Source organism: Mercurialis annua, linkage group LG5 (genome assembly GCF_937616625.2).
Source record: "Mercurialis annua linkage group LG5, ddMerAnnu1.2, whole genome shotgun sequence".
Lineage (NCBI taxonomy): Eukaryota > Viridiplantae > Streptophyta > Magnoliopsida > Malpighiales > Euphorbiaceae > Mercurialis > Mercurialis annua.
In genome coordinates, this window is record NC_065574.1 from 3,567,121 (window position 1) to 3,590,398 (window position 23,278).

General features: G+C 35.0%; 4 protein-coding genes across 5 annotated transcripts; 1 reads left to right on the forward strand and 3 right to left on the reverse strand.

The window, feature by feature from the left end:
- Nucleotides 1-9,875: 9,875 nt before the first annotated feature.
- Nucleotides 9,876-10,845, reverse strand: LOC126679795 (LOB domain-containing protein 22). The gene has a single exon (XM_050374777.2). It carries the CDS (start codon nucleotides 10,703-10,705, stop codon nucleotides 9,932-9,934), a length of 774 nt encoding a protein of 257 aa, XP_050230734.1. The 5' UTR covers nucleotides 10,706-10,845; the 3' UTR covers nucleotides 9,876-9,931.
- A 1,210-nt stretch (nucleotides 10,846-12,055) lies between these two features.
- Nucleotides 12,056-14,045, reverse strand: LOC126679796 (mediator of RNA polymerase II transcription subunit 9). Its single transcript, XM_050374778.2, has 6 exons — nucleotides 13,666-14,045; nucleotides 13,515-13,577; nucleotides 13,348-13,428; nucleotides 12,922-12,980; nucleotides 12,755-12,834; nucleotides 12,056-12,292 (listed from the first exon to the last, which is right to left on the reverse strand). Exons 1-5 carry the CDS (start codon nucleotides 13,993-13,995, stop codon nucleotides 12,777-12,779), a joined length of 591 nt encoding a protein of 196 aa, XP_050230735.1. The 5' UTR covers nucleotides 13,996-14,045; the 3' UTR covers nucleotides 12,056-12,292; nucleotides 12,755-12,776.
- A 504-nt stretch (nucleotides 14,046-14,549) lies between these two features.
- Nucleotides 14,550-16,671, forward strand: LOC126681213 (uncharacterized). Its single transcript, XM_050376690.2, has 2 exons — nucleotides 14,550-14,694; nucleotides 15,955-16,671. Exon 2 carries the CDS (start codon nucleotides 15,967-15,969, stop codon nucleotides 16,159-16,161), a length of 195 nt encoding a protein of 64 aa, XP_050232647.1. The 5' UTR covers nucleotides 14,550-14,694; nucleotides 15,955-15,966; the 3' UTR covers nucleotides 16,162-16,671.
- LOC126681212 (beta-galactosidase 17) lies at nucleotides 16,340-23,276 on the reverse strand. 2 transcript variants are annotated; one of them, XM_050376689.2, is made up of 19 exons: nucleotides 23,039-23,276; nucleotides 22,800-22,907; nucleotides 22,354-22,549; nucleotides 22,168-22,256; nucleotides 21,743-21,823; nucleotides 21,310-21,404; nucleotides 20,696-20,766; nucleotides 20,141-20,231; nucleotides 19,955-20,072; nucleotides 19,773-19,871; nucleotides 19,630-19,678; nucleotides 19,223-19,410; nucleotides 19,057-19,128; nucleotides 18,689-18,838; nucleotides 18,204-18,254; nucleotides 17,929-18,097; nucleotides 17,588-17,733; nucleotides 17,394-17,459; nucleotides 16,340-16,670 (listed from the first exon to the last, which is right to left on the reverse strand). In XM_050376689.2, exons 1-19 carry the CDS (start codon nucleotides 23,168-23,170, stop codon nucleotides 16,566-16,568), a joined length of 2,076 nt encoding a protein of 691 aa, XP_050232646.1. In that variant the 5' UTR covers nucleotides 23,171-23,276; the 3' UTR covers nucleotides 16,340-16,565. The 2 variants fall into 2 exon arrangements, with proteins under 2 accessions (XP_050232646.1, XP_050232645.1); XM_050376688.2 differs by having other exon boundaries at nucleotides 22,982-23,276.
- Nucleotides 23,277-23,278: the final 2 nt, after the last annotated feature.

Consider the following 23,278-nt stretch of genomic DNA (forward strand, 5'->3'; position numbering starts at 1 on the left):
TTTTCATTTGTGTTCATTTTTTTAGACAAAAGGATCACTTTAGCCCTTAAAATAAACGCGAAAGAGTTAACAAGACCCTAAAGTTGAAAGTTGCTTACTTTACCCCCTGACGTTGTCCAAACTGGCTCAGATCGCACCACTGTCAGTTTCTTCCGTCTAACTGATGATGTGGCTCTTAGGGAAAATTTTCTAAACATCCTTAATGTTTAAAATATTTACCAATTTTATATTTATGTTTTTTTTAACTATTTTCACCTTTTTTTTTTCATTTAAATATATATAATTAAATAATATTTAAAATTAAAATATTTATTAAAACAATCGAAACTCAATTAAACACTTCAAAATATAATTAAACGCTTAGAAATTCAATAAAACCAATCAAAATTCAATTTAAACCTAATTAAATCTAATTCACCCATCTGCCGAATACCATCTCTGTAACTTTTGGCAAAAAATATTCGATCAAAAATCAAAAATCAAAAATCAAATAGAAAATAAAAAATATTAATCAAAATAGAGAAACTATATTTTATATTTTTTTTAATTTCTAAAATTCAACGGTCTGTCAGACCCACCGTTGGTGGGTCTGCTCTAAAAGAAAGCAGACCCACCGATGGTGGTTCTGCTCTAAAAAAGAATAGACCCCGGTGGTGGTTCTGTTCTTTTTTAGAGCAGACCCTCCAAAAAGAGCAGAATCACCACCGGTAGGTGGGTCTCCAAAATTTTAAAAATGATAGTTTTTTTTTTAATTTAAGACATTTTTCGGCGATGGATTGATGGTCATGTCTCCAATTAAAACAAATTTGTATTCGTAAAAAATAAATTATTATTTATTTAATTTTTGGATGAATTTTCCGGCGATCGAGTTGTTTAATTGGATTTGGATTTGTTTAATTAGGTTTTGGCGTGTTTAATTAAGTTTCGATTATTTAATAAAACATCTTATTTTTAAATATTATTTAATTATTGATGTTTAATGAAGGGAGGGGGGGTGATAATGGTTAAAAAAAGTTATAAATATAAAATTTGGTAAATATTTTAAGCATTAAGAATGTTTTTGAACTTTTTCCATACATATGTTGGCGAAAACCGCAAGTATACAGTGTCGCAACTAGTAATACTCGGTAAGACCGAGGTCGAATCCCACAAGGACAATGGATTTGATGAGAATGAATCGATTCTAAGTCTCAATTCGTTTAGCACACAACAATAGTTGATTTCGAATTCGAACAATTAAAACATTAAGTAAAGCAAACACAATTACTAAATAATTTAACTAGCAAAAAGCAATAAGCAAGTGATTGAATGATTAAGATAAACTATGGATAACGAGCTTGAGGGTTGATACTATGATTAACCAACTACTATCAAGGGGTCGGACTATGGCTTCTAAACGCGAACCGAGCTTTTTCTAAATCGCAACTCCCGCTCTCTCGAGCCTCAAAGAGTTACAAAACCACAACTAATTAAGCTTAACCTACTCTCGTAGCACTAAACACAATTAGAGGCAATTAGCAATTAAACACAACTCATAGGCCACCTAATTACTAACCCACTCTCATGGTGTTACTAATTAAGCATCTAATTAATTAATTCCAATTAATAAACCCTCTCTCAAGGTGGAAATTAATCTAGCAACAAATACTAGGTGATCAATCTAGAATAGGCATTAAGCAATTAATTAGAACACACAAGCCAAACTCTAACCCAATCTAGCAATTATTCAACCATCATATCAACCCCCAAACATGGGGGTTTAGTCAATCATGTTAACATCACATTAACTCCTAAATAAAGAGAAATAAAAGATAAGAAATACTTACTTGGAAGAATAAGATTGAAATTAAGCACTTGCATTCAAAGATAAATCTTGTGCTTACAATAAGTAAAGCTCCAACACCACAACAATGGTGGAAAAGATGGAGGCACAAGGCCTTAAAATTAATCTACTCCTAACTAAAAAAAGGAAACTAAAAAGTAGGTGAAATGTTCTATATCAAGTCTATACCTAATTTGGAGATAATGTGCCTTATATAGGCAATACAAAGGAGGAAATAAAGACAACCATGTATAAGTTGTGTCTAGCCAAAAGAGGAAGTGGTCCCAAGTCTTGTTTCTTTTCAATTTTAGCTCCCAGCCACATTTTTCACTAAGGCTCGATCGAGCCCTTCACTTATGAGGAAGGGCTCGATCGAGCCCTTCATTCTTCACAAGTTCCCTGCTCGTTTTTTGCCTAAGGGCTCGATCGAGCCCTCCCCATAAGTGGGGAGCTCGATCGAGCTCTGCTGATTTTCTGCTGCACAATTGCTGACTTCGAACCTTCATAACTCGGTGTAGAAACGTCCAAATGAGTTGGTTCTTGAACCCCTGGAAAGCTTAGGATGTCTACTTCATTTCTTGTGAAGAACACAAACTCTTTAGAAGCCTCTAACTAATCCAAAATCTTCAATTAGTGCATCAGGGTCAGATTCTGAAATGTGCTTTCGGCATCTTTTAGTTCCAAGACTTCGCCCTTTCTTAGATTCGTTGATTCTTCCATCTTTTAGGCCAAAAGGACTCCGTTTTGCTCCATTTTCCCTATAACACACACGCGCGCAATAAGGTATACAAAACAACCAAAAAGCACGGTGAAACATAGCAAAAGCATGCGGAAAACAACTCAATACATAGGAGTATTTTACTCCTATCAAACCTCCTCACACTAAATCCTTGCTTGTCCCCAAGCAAGAAATGAATCTCACTAAAGCTACAAGATTAGCGACCTTAACGACTTGAACAAATGTCACAACCATACTCCCGACCGATGAAAACGTGAAAGCAAAACATCCAATGCCAACAACTAAAAGGCATGCAAACAAATGATGTATTCAATTATAACGACGTGTTCCTATGATATTGAGGCTACAACCGTGTCAATAAAGCGCTACTCAAAACAATCAAACATTGCAATCATAGGCGGGACATGCAAACATTTGGTTAACTCAAAACACGGCAAGCATGGCATATCATTCATAGGCATTAGACAACCATTTTCTCACAAGGTTTCACTCTAACGCTCAAGTGTTTCGGGTATGAAAATTAAGCACAAAAACATGCGGGAATTCACCATAGGCTTGCTCTTAGTCCGGTCTCCACTACTTAGTTCGGTAATTGACTACTCATCATATGGACTTTTGAAGGGTTGTAACTTGGTCAAGGGTTTGGGTAGGTAATTTGGATACTTGGCTAAGATTCAACTTGAACAACAAAAATGCTTCAATCACTAACAATGATCTACACTCGGAACTTTTTATAAGTGAACTACTTCCTTTTTCCATATGCCTTTATCTTTTTTTTCTTTTCATTTTCTTTTTCTATTTCTCAACTTCCTTTATTCTTTCTTTCTTTTATTTTTCTTTCTTTTTCTTCAAGGCATTAACTTATATTTTTAGCACTTGTTCACTTTTCTTTCTAATACATCGAGCTAGTATCATATTTTTCTTAATCCTAAGTTATTCAAGTTAAATCCGGGTGTTTAGAGAGGTAAATTGTTGAAAGGTTAAATGTGTAGTTGTGTGGTTAGTCAAGAAGAGGTTTAGGCTCAAAATTGTGCTAACTAATGGAAAAGGGGTAGGCTTTTAAGTTGTCTTTTGAATTGTGTGATCCTAATGCCATAGTCATCTAAGTTGTCAACACTCAACCATATAATCTCAAACGGACACCGAGCAAGTTCTAGGAATTCCGACACTTATACACAAAAACAATAGGCTCGAATATATCAATCAAAGAAGTGTCATGCATATAGTTATTTAATTCCTATGAAAAACATGCCAATTATGTCCACAAATTTTTGAAATTAACACAAATTTGACAATTTGAAATACATATCATGGATCCGCCTCATGTTCAATAATCGTGCTAGAGTTGGTCAAAATTTAACAAATGGTAACACCCTAATATCATCAAAACAAGTTACACAAATTGACTTTCATTAGGCAAGCATACATTTTTAATTGTTGATAAAAGATGCAAACATTCAACATTTTCATTAACCGGGGAGTACATTTGTTGACAAAATTTCAAAAATGCTAAAATCACTAATCAAGCTTATCACACTACAAGCCAAAGATTTAGTGATCAAAGGGAGACAACAAAAACTACCTAACAAAGCATCCTACTCTAATAAAAATCCATCAAACCAAAATCCGTACAAAAGCATTCAACAAGTTTGGAGCTCGAATTTTTGGTTTGAGGCGACACAACACAACATAAAAAACGACATAAAAGCATAAACACATAAAAACAACCTACAACAATCTAAACACAAACAACGCAAACATAAAATAAAGCGACAAAAACATAATGGCAAAGCGAGATACAATTTCATAACCCTCCTCGCACTATTTCTAGCTTAGTCTCTAAGCAAGAAATAAAATAAAACATGAAATTGTATGAGATAGAGTTAGAAAATGCAAATCTCGCTAGTCAAATGCCGGGGGTTCCGGAGATGGTGTATGGTGGTGGCCGGAATTTGACTTGAAGAAGAAGAAGTGTAGAGATGACGCCACTTCACCAATTTATGTGCTCCCCCTTTAAAACAATTAAAACAATTCAAACTCCCCCTTGTAAGCATGGCTCGATCGAGCCCCTTTCCCCCAAAAAAAAATTTCTGTTTCTTTTTGTTCATAGGGCTCGATCGAGCCCCTCACTTATGAGGCAGGGCTCGATCGAGCCCTCAGGCTTAAAAGAAGCAGAATTTTTTTTCTTTAACCTTGATTCCTACATATCAAAAACGAACATACCCGGCATTATCTTGAACATAAAACACAAAACTAAAACACTCAAACATAAAATCAAAAGCCAAAAATTAAAAAGTAAAGAAGCAAAAGTAAGAAATTAAACCTCTCGGGATTGCCTTCCGAGCGCGCTTTAGTTGGAGTCCAAAGCTAGACTCTTCGCGTAAGGTTGTTAAAAATACAACCTAACATGCGGGAGCCGTCTTGGTAGCATCTTCTCCCTCCTTTTCCTTGTTGGCTCCTTCAAATAAAGCTCATGTGATATGAAGTATGCTTTTACTCTAAAATAATGAACATGAGGAGTATTAAGCATCTTCATATACTTGGTATTATTTCCGTCATACTCGAAATCAAACCCCTCTAAGAATGGATCTTTATAATCAAAGGATTTGTTGAATTCCTTGTAGAGTACCGTAATACCAAATTTCTCCTCATTTTCATCATTTACGCTCTTGGGACAAGTAAGTGGTTTGGAAATTGGAGCTTCAAGTTCAACATCCTCACACTTTTCTCTTTCAATCTCTATGTGAACCTTTGTGGGAGGATGTTCTACTAAAGCACCATCATCTTTCAAATCTATGGGCATAACATGTTGTGTTGGAGTAGCTTCCATTTCGGCTAGTAATCTCACTTGGTTGTCCGAAGCCTTCTTGAGTCGACTCGGAAAAGGGACCTTTGGTACATAAGGAGGTGAGGGTGGTGGTCTAACATATGGAGCTTCAACTTCCACTTCCTCACTAGCACTTAGCTCACTATAACTTGGCTCATCCTCAACCACCATAGGTCTCTTGCCACGAGGGTCATCAAGAGCTTTTCCGCTTCTAAGTTCAATGGCCGTGAGTTGCTCTCTCGAAATAGCCTCGGTTGTATTAGGTAAACCACTTTTGGTTATACCTTGAACAAAGCTATTTAATTCAGTAATTTGCACCGCAAGACGATGAATAGTGGCGGAATAATTTTCCTTTCTTTGCTCCATTTTCTCAATCTTCTCTAGCAACTTGTCAAGCTTACTCCCTTCGTCAAACATTCCATTTTGCTGAAATTCATGTGATTGTTGTGGTTCATTGCCAAAATTGGAGTCGAAGTCCCATTGGTTTTGATGTGGATGATAACTTGAGTTGAAATTTGAGTTTTCATTGAAGTTCTCCCAATTGTTGTCCCAACCATAATTCGGAGATTTGTGCCACCCCGGATCATACATGTCGAAATAAGGGTCATTATCTTGCCATTGATAACCCACATAATTGAAATGGTCATTCCAACTTGAATAGAGTGTAGGACACTCGGCTCCGGTATGACTAAAATCTCCACAAATCTCACAATTTGGATCCCATGCCATTACTCTTGCCCGAATAGATTCACCATAAAAATAATATTTGAAGAGGAACCAACAAACACACAATTTTCCTGAACAACCACAAACAAGAACACCAAGCGTAAATCACGAAAACAAACGGTAGAAGCAATAAACACAAAAACAAAAAAATAAAACTAACTCGACCAAGACTTAGAATACTCTCAATCAATCAAATACGCACTATCCCCGGCAACGGCGCCAAAAACTTGTTGGCGAAAACCGCAAGTGTACAGTGTCGCAACTAGTAATACTCGGTAAGACCGAGGTCGAATCCCACAAGGACAATGGATTTGATGAGAATGAATCGATTCTAAGTCTCAATTCGTTTAGCACACAACAATAGTTGATTTCGAATTCGAACAATTAAAACATTAAGTAAAGCAAACACAATTACTAAATAATTTAACTAGCAAAAAGCAATAAGCAAGTGATTGAATGATTAAGATAAACTATGGATAACGAGCTTGAGGGTTGATACTATGATTAACCAACTACTATCAAGGGGTCGGACTATGGCTTCTAAACGCGAACCGAGCTTTTTCTAAATCGCAACTCCCGCTCTCTCGAGCCTCAAAGAGTTACAAAACCACAACTAATTAAGCTTAACCTACTCTCGTAGCACTAAACACAATTAGAGGCAATTAGCAATTAAACACAATTCATAGGCCACCTAATTACTAACCCACTCTCATGGTGTTACTAATTAAGCATCTAATTAATTAATTCCAATTAATAAACCCTCTCTCAAGGTGGAAATTAATCTAGCAACAAATACTAGGTGATCAATCTAGAATAGGCATTAAGCAATTAATTAGAACACACAAGCCAAACTCTAACCCAATCTAGCAATTATTCAACCATCATATCAACCCCCAAACATGGGGGTTTAGTCAATCATGTTAACATCACATTAACTCCTAAATAAAGAGAAATAAAAGATAAGAAATACTTACTTGGAAGAATAAGATTGAAATTAAGCACTTGCATTCAAAGATAAATCTTGTTCTTACAATAAGTAAAGCTCCAACACCACAACAATGGTGGAAAAGATGGAGGCACAAGGCCTTAAAATTAATCTACTCCTAACTAAAAAAAGGAAACTAAAAAGTAGGTGAAATGTTCTATATCAAGTCTATACCTAATTTGGAGATAATGTGCCTTATATAGGCAATACAAAGGAGGAAATAAAGACAACCATGTATAAGTTGTGTCTAGCCAAAAGAGGAAGTGGTCCCAAGTCTTGTTTCTTTTCAATTTTAGCTCCCAGCCACATTTTTCACTAAGGCTCGATCGAGCCCTTCACTTATGAGGAAGGGCTCGATCGAGCCCTTCATTCTTCACAAGTTCCCTGCTCGTTTTTTGCCTAAGGGCTCGATCGAGCCCTCCCCATAAGTGGGGAGCTCGATCGAGCTCTGCTGATTTTCTGCTGCACAATTGCTGACTTCGAACCTTCATAACTCGGTGTAGAAACGTCCAAATGAGTTGGTTCTTGAACCCCTGGAAATCTTAGGATGTCTACTTCATTTCTTGTGAAGAACACAAACTCTTTAGAAGCCTCTAACTAATCCAAAATCTTCAATTAGTGCATCAGGGTCAGATTCTGAAATGTGCTTTCGGCATCTTTTTGTTCCAAGACTTCGCCCTTTCTTAGATTCGTTGATTCTTCCATCTTTTAGGCCAAAAGGACTCCGTTTTGCTCCATTTTTCCTATAACACACACGCGCGCAATAAGGTATACAAAACAACCAAAAAGCACGGTGAAACATAGCAAAAGCATGCGGAAAACAACTCAATACATAGGAGTATTTTACTCCTATCAACATACCACGCCATCATTTGATAGAAAAACAAACGAAGTTAAAATTTTGGTGTGATTTGAGCCAGTTTGGACAACGTTAGGAGGCAAAGTGAGCAACCTTCAATTTTAGGGTCTTAGTAATTTTTTCGCTCTGATCTCAAGAGTTAAAGTGAGTCTTTTGCCTTTTATTTATTTTTATAAGGCATGTTTCATTTATTTAATTTCTTGCATAATTAATTAAATCACACATATTAAAATAAATATATTAATACACGGACACACAAATCGAATCTCTTTATTATTTAATTCGCTTAATACTAAAATATATCAAGAACCAATATCGTCTCTGGTGAGCTCATTTAAAGTAAATTTTGATGGTCTGTTTCACCAAGCATCGTGCACGGGAGTAGTGGATGACAGTGTTGTTCGAAATCAATAGGGTCAGTCTATCGCTCCAGCTGCTCGGCATTTTTCTTACGGTAATTTCCTAGAATTGATTGAAGCTATGACCTTACAGGAAGCTATCCTATTAGCTATCACAATGAAATGAAGGTCCCAGCGGTATATTCGAAGGGGATGTGAAGGGCATAATGAGGGTATGAAAGGGACTGTACTTCCAAGTTCGGCTTATGATGTAGTTTTGTAAGATTTTCGTCTTTTAAGTCAATGTTTTAGTAGTTCTTTCTGTTGTAACTCTCTAGCCCATTTGGTGTGTCGAGACTCTCGTAGTGAATTTTTTTCTTTAATGAAATTTTCATCTTTCGACAAAAAAACAAAAAGAAAGAAACAATATCATTATTAATGGTGTTTATTGAATTTTAAAACTGAAAAGTGGTTCTTGTGTTTAATAGAAATCTCATATTACTAGAAAAAATCCATTTATTTGGATTTAAATGGTTGGAAAAATACGCTTTTAGAAAACCTAAAACGGTTGTATATTTTTTCATCCTTTTTTTAAAAATGATTTCTTAACTAACATTGGAACGGTGTAATAGAATGTTAAATTTTTGATTTTAAGTTAATTTAGTTTGCTCAAATATCTTAATTGAACTCTTAATTCAAAGAATAATAAATTAAGAATATCTCCCTCTAAAATTGTATTGTATATACATAATACATCTTAAACAATCAAATTTATACTCAAGTAAGATGCAATAGTAAGTAACTAATATGCAAAAATAATGTGATTTATAGTGGCAAGAAGGCCATGATTATTGAACGTTATATTGAATGAAGCATCATAACATCCGTACAAAACTATTTGATAAAAATTCAATTAATAGATATATAGTGGTTAATTAAAAATATGCATCTTGCCTAGTTTTTTTTACAAATATTATCCTGAAATGGAAATAAAACTTTTGCAACTGAAAAAGAATGGGATAATTGATTTTTGAAAGTTACTCAATTATCACCTTATTTCATTTAAATCACCGAGCTTTGACTTGTTTTTTTCTGATTAATATATTTTAATTTTTTCAAGCTAAAAATGCATACTCGACAATTGTTTTTTGCTAATTTTTGCTACATGATAGTCATTTTTAATTATTTTTACTTAAAAATTTGTTCCATATACATAATTTAGCCAAAAAAAATTATTACGTGACAATTTTTGTTACCTAAAAACTTGTAAAATGTGTAATTTAGCATTAGAACTCTAGTTGGAATGAAATCAAAGTTTAATAATTTAAAATAAAATGAATCAAAATTTGATCACCAAAATAAAATAAAAAAATAGTTTAGTAATTCCGAGAATCAATTATCCGAAGAAAAAAAATGAAAATTTAAAATGTCTAATGAAAGTCATAGATATAGAAGATATAGCAATTAAACAGACTAAAAACTTATCAACATCAAACTACTCTTTTAGCTCACCTCAGCTCGACATAGAAAAATTCCAAAAAAAATCCAAAAAATAATTAATACTCAGTCAGTCTAGCTCTTCTTTTATATATCTGCATGTATCATGTATAATCAATTAACAATAATAACAGTAAACTAAGATGAAATAACTAACTGTGTAGACGGTACAAACTTCCTTTCAACTAATTCATCCGCCTCAAATTTAACGTCGTTAATGTCAAGAAGCGGCTTAATCTCGTCACATTCATCCTCAAACGGCTGCTTAAGATGCAAACACGGCGACGAAATTAGCGACGAATCTTCAATAGACAATGCATGAACATTTTCTTGCAACTGCACTTGATTATCTTGAATAACAACAAATTCATCTTCTTCATTCGTTTGCGGAAACTGATACTGTAGCATCGGATCATAAATGTCCAAAGAATCCGCGGCAGCATTAACTAAATCATCACAGCTTAAGGATGTAACCGGATCTTGATGATGTTCGGTTTCTAGCATAAAATGCGTTTGTTGCTGTTGCTGCTGTTGTTGCTGCGCTCGACATAAAGCTAGTTGATGAAGAACAAGGTCGAGTTCGGCTTTATGGAACTCGATTTGTCGTTGGAGTTCGCGTATAATCCGATAACAACCCCCGACAGGATCATTCGCACGGACATCCGATTGAAAAATGATCGTACGCATGGCTTCGTCTTTATCAGGTTGGTTTAGGTTTTTAATAATTTTAGTAATGTTACTCACGCCGAACAATTTATGCGCGTTCAGGAATTGCCGTTGACGATCGTGAGGGAAATAAGGCGCAAGAATACAGTCAGGCGCGCATTTTCTACGCTGGTATTTGCAGGCGGCGCAGGCTTGGGTCGTGGTGGTGGTGGTGGTGGAGGAGGAGGAGCCATTAAGCCTGCTCATAATATTGGTTTTGAATGGAGAGTTGTTAATGTCGTTTTGTTTGATGTTAGAGAGATATCTATTGCGTTGCCGGCGGGGATGGTGTCGTTTTAGGGTTTAGTTGCGGATCCTTTGGTTTTTCCTAATGGGAGATGGGGAGAAATGGAAGGAGATAGAGACATATATGTTTTAGAGAGAGAAAGCGGTTTTGTTATAACGGATTCTGTTATGGTTTATTTTATTTTTGTATATTTTCTATTAATAAACTAATTAGTTTAATTGAAAGTTTAAGCTAATTTTAGATTAGGATAGAGATTAACCTGAATTGAAATCGTTGATTTAAATTTAGTATGTAATTACAGTTGTTTGTTTTTACTTTTTAGGACTCTGTCAAATTCTTGAAACATCACCACAAGTTCTAGAAATTAGTTTTGTAGTGAATAACTAATTATTGATACTACTTTAAAAGAAAAAAAAAATTGGTACTTCCATTTCATTCACTTCATAGTCAATGTTAGGATTTTATTTTTATTTTCGAAAACAATTCTAAAACTTTGAAATTGAGAAAGTTATCTATAATTTCGTCATCTAATAAATGAAGTTGTTCAAATTTGATTAAATTGATCGAGAATTCTATCATCTAATCGACGGGCCAACCTTTTTAAATATATAATATATTCTTATCATTTTGCCTTTCTGTTTAGCATTTTTCATTTCCGATATATATACACACACAGACACACACACACTAATAAGCTATAACTCAAACGGTATAAACGTTGAGCTGCAAACTGTTAGGTCGTGGGTTCAATCTTTCCACAAGCGTCTCCCCCATTGATTATATTATAAAATGGTTTTGTAAAAATGTATATGCATGAGTAATTCTCGTTCTGAAGTAGAAAGACTTAACCTTTAAAAGTTTCATGTACTTTTTAACTTGTATTATTTGCCTCCTTCATAAAATTTATTATTTAGTTGATTTTTATACTATTCATTTTCTTTTTAATGAATTCTTTTATGAACGGAAGTTGTGAGGTGTCACTCAGTCACCGTTAAGTAACAAAATTACTTGTCATGTCATATTTTACGTGATTGACAATTTTTATGTAGAAAATGGTAAAAGATTTTTGTACTTTAATCGTTTTACTTATCTTATCATTTCTTAGATTTTGTTATTCAATAAGTCCTTATATTTTCAAATATATATTTTGCCGATGTGGCCAATTTTGCTAATGCGTTAGATTAGATGGACATTTAAATTCGATCACAAGTCCGTTTCATAGTGAGTGGAATGCACACTCATTCTCCGCTAAGAAAAGGACTGACAAATTCAAAATAATAAGATATATGAACTAGATAAAGATAGAACTATTGTAGAAGAATACTGTAATTGAATGTTACTCAAATGATGATGTACAAGAAATAGACTGTCATGTCTATATCATCGATGCAACACTTGACAGAAGGGTTGATCCATCAATTCTAGCTTCCAACTAAAATGTTACAAAGGGAGCATTGGAATTAAAATATCCTTCTAGAACATAGCACAAAACGAATCTGAATCCGATTCGGATCTGTGGTTTCAGAATTTCTGGCCGTCATTTAGACCTGAAATCAACAGAACATAAGATTTTCTTAGCTTTACAATTCTACACAATTTCAATAAATACACAACATAAGATTTTGAACGATTATCTGTTTGTTAGTAAAATGAGCGATGCATCAATGTTTTAAACATACCAGAACTTAAGAGGGTTAAAAAGCTAAAGCTGCCAAATCCATAATTACTGTAACCAATTTTCTGAGGTTCCAATTAAGGTAACACTGACTAGAAACGAAAATTCAAGCCTGAGATTCTCAGTTTAAGAATATATAATAACTTCAACATTATAACTGCAAGGACTAACATTAAGAAATACAATCCTCAATCAAAGGTTGATTATAATATTCGATCAATGTCCAAAACATAATAGATATTTCATCTTCTAACTAATATTATACGCAACTCCGATACTCAAAATCAAATATGCAATGCTCAAGAGAATTGAGATATGATAGAAAGTTTCTTACGTTGTGCAGCGGTTAGCAACAATCATGGTTTGGACTTGACAAGTTCTCCAACAGAGTTTTTATACTTGCTTATTAGGCCTCTGTTATCGAGAAAAATGTTAACTCATATATAAAGCAAACTGAATATACAAAGAAGATAAAAATTCTTTAACAGACGTATCACAAACCTCCGTTGATTCAACAATTGCTCACTTTCCTCCAACTTTCGCTTTTGTCCCTCAACAGTCTGCATTCAATATCTCTAGAGAATCACCATACAAATCATACCGAATTACCAATAAAGTTTACGTCCACAACTCAACCCCTTAAAATTGGCATGTTCACCCTCTTCTTAATACTAACTAAATTCATTTCATTTCAATTACATATGCATCCTCACAAATGAGGAAATCAAATTAATCGGCATACAAAATAGCCATGATAGTAAGAGCCGAAACCCCTTATGTCTCTACAGAATGTTATAGATTTTAACATCTCCACATGCACCTACATTTCCATACCGAAAGTTTCTCAAACGAAACACGTAAGAACACAGGCGGTCTTACAACCAGTTGAAAACAAGGTCACAAAGTAAATATGAGTTGAGCAATTACCATAGCTTTGGTGGTAATAGAACTGGAAATAGAATTCAACAGCTGCTGGCACTTCTCAAAGTGACTGTTCAACTCATTAACCTAATATTGTAAAAATCCATCAGCAAAATTTTCAAACATAAAATTAAAATCTAACACCTAAAAGCAAAACCCTAATTCAAACAAACCAAAGCATCAGAGTGCTGATCTCGGCTTCCATTATCGATAACTTCCGCCAAATTCTCGACCAGCTGCAACATTAAATCAAAAATACTTCAATTCAATTCGCAACCAAATTACAATAACTTCGAATCAAATTAGGGTTTCCGATTTCTATACATGTAAAAGGTGGAACCGCGACGCGAGTGACTGGTGATGCTGATTCTGCTGCTGCTGTTGCTGTTGCTGTTGAAGTAAACGTTGCTGCTGTTGAAATAGAATCTGCTGCTGTTGCTGCTGCTGTTGAAATTGCTGCTGCTGCTGTTGCTGATGGTGCTGCTGAAATTGATTAATTGGCGGCGGTTGTTGTTGCTGCTGCTGCTGCTGTTGTTGGAGATAAAATTGATCTTGATTTGAATGGGGTACAGGGGAGTTATTCTGGGATGGCATGTTGGGTATCATTGTCCAGCTTCCTCCTGCTCCTGCTCCTGCTGGGTATGAAAGATCCATCTTTGTTCTCGCTGTCTCTGTTTATTGCTCAGTAATGGCGTTATTACAAATGTCAATCAAAACAAAGAACAATAAGTAAAAAAGTCAACTTGGTCCTTAAACTTATGTCTCAAGATTAAATAAGTCATTTTTGGTTATTTTTTTACTCAATAAACTTTTCAAATTTGCGTTTCGAGGTCGAATGAGTCACTTTTAATTTTTAAATTCTTAAACTTGTGTTGCGGGATAAAATAATTCTTAATCTATCAAATGCGTAATTTATTTGACCCTGAGACACAAATTTAAAAATCTAATTGATTAGAAAAATTAAAAATTATTTATTTGATTTCACATTACAAGTTTAAGAATTTGATGGATTAAAAAAAATTAAAAGTGAATTATTTGATTTCGAGATATAAATTTTGAGATTTTTAGTTGATTGAAAATATTAAAAGTGATTTACTATTTGACTCCGGAGCACAGTTCGAGGGGGCAGATTGGCCCTTTCTTCAATTGACAAACGACATACCGTATCCTTTTTGACTGGTTTCAAGAGGCAAAAATTTCATGTGACATAAATAAGCGGAAAGACCTCAATTTTAGCTCTAACACACAATCAAATTAAGAGGGTATCTCTATTTTTCCCTTCATTTCTTCTTCTGCCCTGCTCAGATTATCAAAAAATAACAAAAAGGGCACTCTTGATTTTGACAAATTCAGGTTCTTTTCTCTCTGTATATTAGCTTTACTCCCATTTTATACGGGTGTTTTTGGGTGTTTATTGACATAAATTTTATGCTATGTTTAATCTTGAAGTTAAAATGTGATCCAGGTCTTTGTTTTTTGCTAAAGAAATTAACTTAATTTGTAACTTTTGTTTCCATTTACTTAATTGTCTATAAGGTTTTTTAGTGCAATGGTTATAATTTCTCATTCATTATTCTGGGTGTTGAGGACAAACTAACTGTGTTATGTTAAATCTCATCAAACAAAAATTGTGTTATGTTAAATGTAAGGAGACTGCTTTTTCTTTGACCAATTATGTTTTCACTTCTGAGAAAGTTTGTGCTCTAAGTATGTTTATGATTTTGTGGGTTATTAAGAATTAGGTTGCAAGCACACTTCATTCGATCAACGTTTTCTGTTTCGGAAACGTGTCGGAAACTTGGCGTTTCGGACATGAAACTTCATTTTTAACATAGGAAACCTTAAAAGTAACATTGTTTCGCCGTCTCCATATTGAATTGTCACGTTTTCCTGTGTCCGTGCTACCTAAGGCACAAAATTAGGTATGATATTCCACTCTGGTATTTAGCGAGGAAATGAGTGTACGAGACGGTTTGTTGGCATTTTGTGAGCACACACATGCGTCATTAGCTAGCCTGGTTTTCCTAGATTCTGTCGATTCATATTGCTTATTGGTAGAGCTTCAGGAAAAGGAGTCATCGACTTATTGAGTAGTCGGATTCTTAGGAATTTCTCCTTTTTAGATTATCAGCAGAAGGAAACAATAGGTTTGTATTAGACTTGTGTATGAGTAAATCATTACATCCTTACATAATTCATTGGGCAGCCTTGTTTCTTAAATTTGGCTGATTTCTCTAAGATAGAAGAAAGTCTTTCCATTTCTTTTAACGGTTGGAGAAAAGCCTTCCGTCAATTTTCTCTACTGGCGTAATATGCTATCAATCTAGGTTGTTTTTAATTCTTTGATGGTTGGTCGAGTAATAAAAATGTTGTATTTTCCGGCAGTAAGTTAAATAAAGAAGTTTAGCACCGTTCAGGCCAAGTTCGGGGCAAACATATGAATCCTCAGACATTTCATTGGATTTGTAGTTTATATGAACTTATGTGACTCATTTTTTTCTGGTGCGGAGGGGTAAAGTTTATGAATTTGTAGTTTTCATGAACTTATGTGACTTTTTTTTCTGGTGCGGAGGGGCAAAGTCAATGAATGTGACACGGTGATGAATTTTGCAGAAACATTAAGAAATGGCTGTAAAACCAACTGTCGCGCTGAGGGCTATGCTTGTCGGAGGCATTGCTGTATTTGCAAAAGTAGCTGGTGTTATGAAGGCCGCCGGAGGAGCAAAGCTGGGTGCTGCAGCTACTGCCATGACAATGGCTGCAAGTGCTGCTATGTCAGCAACAAAATCAGATCAGAAAGATGCTTCAACTTCAAAATGATTTTTGTTTTCGAAACTTCAAAATGATTTTCGTTTTCTTTGTTCCAATTTTTAGCTCAAATAGTAGTAGCTTATGTATCATAGTTGGCTGTTCCCCCATGAGCATGTTGGGAGTAGAAATAGCCCATGTTTGAAATTGTAATTTTGATCACAAGAAAATAATTAAAATCTGCAAGACATAAAAGATATACATTTTTTATTTCCATTGAAGGATTTGATGTAACTTGGAAGACAAGCTATTTTTACAAGCTGCATTGATGAATAATTGAAGTACTCCAATCTCCAAAACTTGTTCCTTATCCTTTTGACTGTATTGTCTTTCATCCTACACAATGCCAACTAGCTGTATAGTGTTGGAGTTCCGGAAATTGTGTACCACAGTTTTTGCATGCATAAAATGCGTCGCTAAAGCTGATGCAAGTTTGATTTACTTGAACCACACATGAAGTCTGGCTGATCTACTGAATGTAGTACAAGTTCTGACTGCGGAGACTCTAGCTCAAGAATAACCTGCGCAATGGCAACAGAAACAATAAGTCAACAAAAATACTCCTTTTAATTATGTAAAACTACCTTGACATAAGTACTGCATCATTTTTGATTCTAGAAACGCTTCTAAAATTCTGAAACCTTATATTTATACTCGGGTTTTATGAAATATTATTTTTGTTGTTTCACTTTTCAATATTTCCTATTTCAACGTTTACATTTCTGTCCAATATATTGTTAATTTTTTGCCTGAGTATGTATATTCTCTACTTATGTACCATTGTAGGTGAGATAGTGTTCTCATATATGACATTACTGACAGCAGTGAGAATTCATCTGTTACTCTCTCACCCCACAATGAATATTTACAGAGATTCAAAAAATTTCAAGCTTCCAGAGACAGTCTCATCGATAAAAATGATGAAACTTCCTCTTGGGAAAGCCACTAGTTCTTTCGGATTGGGACATCTGACTTTTTGTGTTGCTCATCAAAAAGGTGGCTAAGGATCATCAAATGTCTCCGGCTCACCAGTAAATAAAGTTCTTAATCTATTTCAGGAATGATCTGTGATTTAGTTGATTTGTAAATGAATTTTGACACTTGAGACTTTCAGATGTCAAGAAATAATTTCCTGAATTAGTGTTCACTGCTAATCAACCTTCCACATGCAGACACGCACAAATAGACGGACTCTTTATCATTCTGAACATACTACATATAAATGAAGGTTAAGCATTTCATACCAAAACATTATCCCCCTGCCGAAGAACTGGAGAAGGGACATAAAGGTTGCATTGTGGTCCATATGACTGCAATGGGAAAAAGGAAAAAGAAAACAAACCTAGAACCTCAGCGGAAAATAATACATACAGGTAAGAAGCTGAAATTAAGCTACAGATTCAAAATGGAAAAGAATACACAGAGAGAAACTTATTACCGGCCAATATCTCCCTATGTTAAAGTCATTCACAAAAGCTATTCCTTTACCCCAACCGGTAAATGATATGAATGTATCTTTAACTTGGTCTGCTTTCTCAATTGAAAAGTGCCCCGTGTAGAATGCTGGTTCTTTCGAAGTACTCTCTGCAGAGTGAATAAGAAACGTATTGATTAATTTGTCTTATTTTTATAATTGTTTGTAACCTAACAAACAACTCAAAAGCTTTCCAAATGTCATGGACCGACGACTCAGTGTGACTACAAAATCAAAATCAACCTGGAATTGATGCAGAATATGGAAAATGATCACTCAGGTTTTACAAAATTTTGAGAGCTTACTATGCTTTTTATTTAATTTTGTGTGGGCTGATGCTGCAAGGAATCTTGAAAGTGCATCTGGAATTATGGGATTGATTTTTGGCATCTCGTTCAGGTTGTGAAGAGGAACTGAAATCATTTTCCATCCATTTAAAATTCTTCTATCTAGATAAACAGATGACAAAATTCCCTGAAAAAGTGACAAGCTGAATATCAATGCCAGGATAACAGTAATAACCATGCCATCAGAAAATCACATAACTCTTTAAGTCTTTTTGTACAGGAATTTGATTTACCTTCCTATCAAACATGTATTTCCCATAATTTACACGTCCCATATTCTCAACCTGCAAGAATGAAAAATAATTTATTACCATAAATACACCGGGCATCAAATCTGCAAGGACCAATGTGGAGAAGAAAACAAAATTGCAGAGAATTGATCAACATTAGCAGTCTCTGTAACAGGGATAGATTATGATTATTGCTTACGTTCAGTCAATTTCAATTGTATTCAAGTCCTGAAGGCTCTCCAATAAATTAAGAGTTTTTTTTTTAAGGAAACAGACCTCAACATAAAACAAAGAGCAAAAACTCATGCTAAGTGAGAGTGAAGCTCAATTGCCAAAAGGGTAATGAGGGCGAAACTTGATCAATCAGTAAAAAGTTTGGTGGTCTTTACGCCTATAGTAGCTTTATTTAGCTATACTAGAGAGCTAAATGTCGGAAAATAAAATTGTAGACATGTAGTCTAACTTTTCATGAGAAGGATGAATTATACCAAAAGAATTAAGCTGCTGTTCAAGGCACATTTAGCATTAGGAAGGACAAGATTTTGATTTGACCACCTCTCAATAGCACCGGCATATGTTGGCCTCCCGCCATTTCTGCCAGAAGGGCACAATGTGAACACTTGAACTCTGTCATGCACCTGCAGTAAATGAGCACTACTCCCATCAAATATTTAATGAACTGATAACAGGGAAAATTGAAGGTCGGTCTGCATGTGAATAAAGAGCTCCAATGAATCATTGCCAGTAGCAAAAGATAGTAGAAAATAGTCAAAATCAGTTGATTAGTGGAATTACACATAAAGCACAAAGAAGGCCATTGGATATTCAGCTTAGTAAATATAAGATAGTCTTCTACCTCTGGTATAGATAATAAACTTCCATCAAGCTTTGAAGAATACTGGGCAACATATACTAGAAATCCAAACATCTGAAAAAGAAATAATGACACAAAGAGATAAGGAATCTCATATTAAAATGGATTGGATAACAGTAAATTACTATGAGCAGAAGACCAAGGATACCTGTCCCGCAGATTCCATTGAGACTGGATTTTCAGACTCGCCCATATCAGCAGGATTAATCACATTAAGTAAATCAAATAAAAATGCTGTTTTCTGTAATTGAATAGGTCCATATCCTGTCTTGTCAGTATTTGGAGGAACTGGGGGAAGAGACACTGCACTGTATTGCCCTATTATCCTTCGTAGTGCTGAAATATACATTCATTAAGACAGTATCTTGTTGAATTGCTACTGAAAGCTTACACCATTTGAGCTATAGCTCATTGGTGACTAATTACACTCTTTAACTTGTGTTTTATCAAACCTCCATTAGTTTCATTGAGGCACTGATTCAGAAACAAATTATATTTACAAACAATACCAGATCGCGTGACTCAACATAGACCAGTTCATTTTATTTAACATACCATGAAATTTAGCATTGTCCACATCACCAGATTCTCTAATTGGCGCATCCTGAAAGATAATTTTGAATCAGTTTGGTGGTGCATACAGCTTATTCTTTGAATTTACTGCAAGTTGGTTAAACCAAAACTAGATATGCCCTCACATAATCGTAGGAAGTGAGATCTGGCTTGTAATCAGACTTATCAGCGGCGCCAGTATTTGCTCCATTATAAAATCCAAAGTTTGTTCCACCATGGGCCATCTGCATTAAAACAAACCAGATTGTAGCATTACCATATAAGGCATTATCTTTGATAAGCATAAAGTTGGAAATTTAGAGCATACATAAAGCACAGCAGACCCATTTCGTGCTAAAATATTTTCCAAGGCAGAAGCTGTATATTCAGCATCTGTCTGCGCAATCTTCTCTCCCCAGTGCGTCAGCCAACCAGTGTAAAACTCCCTGAAAACAAAACAGTATGAGGACTGACAACAGGACAGAAGATTTTATCTTTTAGAAATGACACTTACGCAGATAGTGGTGGTGATTTCCCAGGGGAATTAAACTCTTTCTGTAAATTGAATATAGGCCAAGGATCATCACCAGTTGTGAAATCAACAGCTGCAAAATGTTAGAGGAGATAAAGGTCAAGAAAAATGTTTTGCACAAGTTGAAGATAATAGTTATTTCAGATCTTGAATTCACCTTAAAGCATTCACATTGAGGCATGAAAAAAGCGAAAAAAAGCAATTAGAGCTAGTGATAAGAAAAACACTGCAATTTTGAAAATCAGTGGAGTCAACCTGAGAAGGTGCCACAAGGTCTATTTAATAATTTTGCACGTCCAAGCAAAGACATTAAAATGCATCAAATTGAAGTAGCCAACGATTCCAGATTTAGTCCTGAAAACAATAGTATAAATTCAAGATGTTCATTGTATACAAGAACTCCCACAGAAAGCAGACCAGGCAGACAAGTATCTAATATCTTTTTTTAATGGACGTATTCACTGAGCACAATAGACGAAAATAGAATCAAAAAATTACAGAAAATATAGATGTATGTGATATGAAATTGAACCTGACCTGAAAATACAGCATCTCCTAGAATTGTTCCTTTCTCAAGATTTTCCCTAGAGCCACCATCTGTCGTATACCTATGACAAGTACACTATTGTCAAGGATATGATGATATGCCAAGTCAGTCCGAGTGAAGTAAGAGGAAATGTTTTGCATAATACTATCCAATATGAGAGGAGAAGGAAATCGTGCTTTACTCATCAATGAGTCAATAAATGCACGAGGCAGGGACAAAAGCAAGAGAATGCACATGCATATGATACATAAGCTCTTTCCAGGACAAGTCCCCACTGAATGTAAACAATAGTTATCCTCTCCAAAGTTTATGAATAGAGAAAAGATAAACCATGATGCTATGAATGTGATTTAGGCGGAATCTTTACAATCTTCCACTGAATTCTAGCTCATTATGACAACCTTATTTTCCGCCCTTAACATTTATAGAATCCTCAATGATGTGTTTTGTAATTGAATTTTCAATAAGCTACAGCTAGTGGAAGTAGCGTAGAGATAGAACCACCTTTGTGGGCAGATGTGCTATAGCACATACATATAAAAAATTATTGATGTACATCTATATAAAACCATCTATGTAAGACTAAAGTAATAGAGCATCTTACAATATTATGCTCTCCCCAAGGTTTTGTCTGGCCAAGTTGATCAGGTGATGAAGATAAGGTTTATCATCTCCATATGACCCAAATTCATTTTCGATCTGTCAGCATAAACTTCTTTATCATAATTTGAAGAATAATAAGTATTGACAGTTTGAAAATACATGGGAAAAAATTGATGATAAGCTGAACATATATTATTCAACTAGATCACTAAGCGACAACAAATACCGTCCTGTATTAAGTTTGTAACATTTGAGTCCACAAAGAAATAAATTGACCAAAGAGAGAAACTTTATATGATCTTGAAGCACCTCAGATTGTTGGAAATAATTCTCCCGAGATCAAACACGATGAATTACTATGGCATCTTCTTCTAGTTAAAAACATGTTGGAAATTAGACAAGATTTGGTAATGACAGGATAACATTTCTCATACCTGAACCATTATAATGGGGCCTCCATTGTTATAAAGGAGAGGAGCGACCTTTGGTAGCAGTACTCCCCACCATTTGTCAACCTGCCAAATTCATGTCCATTGTTTTTCTTTTTAATTCATGAATTTTAAGCAAATACAGAGATTAATTTAAGCTAGCTGCTACACTTAAGAAATACCATTATCCTCAAATATCTCTCAAAAAAGGAACCTAAGAATATGACGATAACTAGTTGCTGCAATGTTTGTCCCCCTAAAAGCAGTTCAGGAATCAGATAGTTTTCTTAGAATAAAATCACAAGAAAATGCTCAGCATCCGGATTTGGCAATATTGCCAAATTACCAGCCCCCTGCAGCTGATCTACTTAGAGCATCGTTCCATAATAATCCTAATATACAAGTAAATAAGGCTATTGCAGAAACTATACCAACTTAAGATAAGCAGGATCAGATGACCTCAGTTTGAGAGCCGGTTCTACACCTAGTAACCAAGCAGGAAAACCGCCTAAATCCCACTCTGCAAGAGAGAAAACAATTCCATTAATCACTCATAGCCTGCCTACATAAAGACCAATTAGTACAAATCATAAATTGTAATTCGAAAGCTTGAATACCTCCACAAATATAAGGCCCAGGTCGAAGCATAACAAGAAAATCTAGCTTCTGGCAGAGTTTGAGGAAGGCAACTAGATCGGCAATACCATCAAAAACAAAGTTGCCAGGTTGTGGCTCATGTAGATTCCAAGGAACATAGGTTTGAATTGTATTCAATCCCAAAGCCTTTGCTCTCAACAACCTATCTTCCCAGTACTTAACGAGTCACAACAAGAAGTAATTTTAATAGAGCTTTCGCAGAGAACTCGTTAAATAACTTAAAAAGAAATTAAATGCAGGCAACATGTACATCTAATTCTTATAAACAAAATGATAAAATCCTAATGAATTTTAAACTCATTAAATAATTTAAAAATAAATTATGCAGACAACATGTACATCTAATTCTTATTGACCAAATGAGAAAATCTTAATGAATTTTATATAATTAATTTAAAGATTATACCTGAGGAAGAATCCGAAAATAGTGTAAATCGCCTCCGATTATCCGAAAAGTCTCACCGTCTCTCCAAAACATATCCTCGTTAATCTCGAAGCTTCTTCTTCCATTTACCTGAAGAAGAAAAAAACATCACTAAAATTTCAATTAATTAACATTTCAAAATCAACAAATTTTGCAGCGAAGACCTTCCGGTGACGGTGATGATGAGTGTGAGGAAGAGACGGGAGAGGAGCAAAGACTACCGGAAGCAACACTCCCAATGCTAGTAAAGATGTTATCAGTGCTAAAAACAGCGTCGTTTTAGGTGCTCTCCTTCTCGTTGCCATTGTTACCGCTGCTTGATTAATGTTTTTCCGTCGAGCTCCGGCGATCATTGCCGGTAGTTTATGGAAAAATGTTTGGTGTTTGTTTTACTGTTACAGTGCTAAGCAAGTGACGAAGCAGTGCGTTCACTCTCTTTAACTCGTTGACTGTTCGGATGC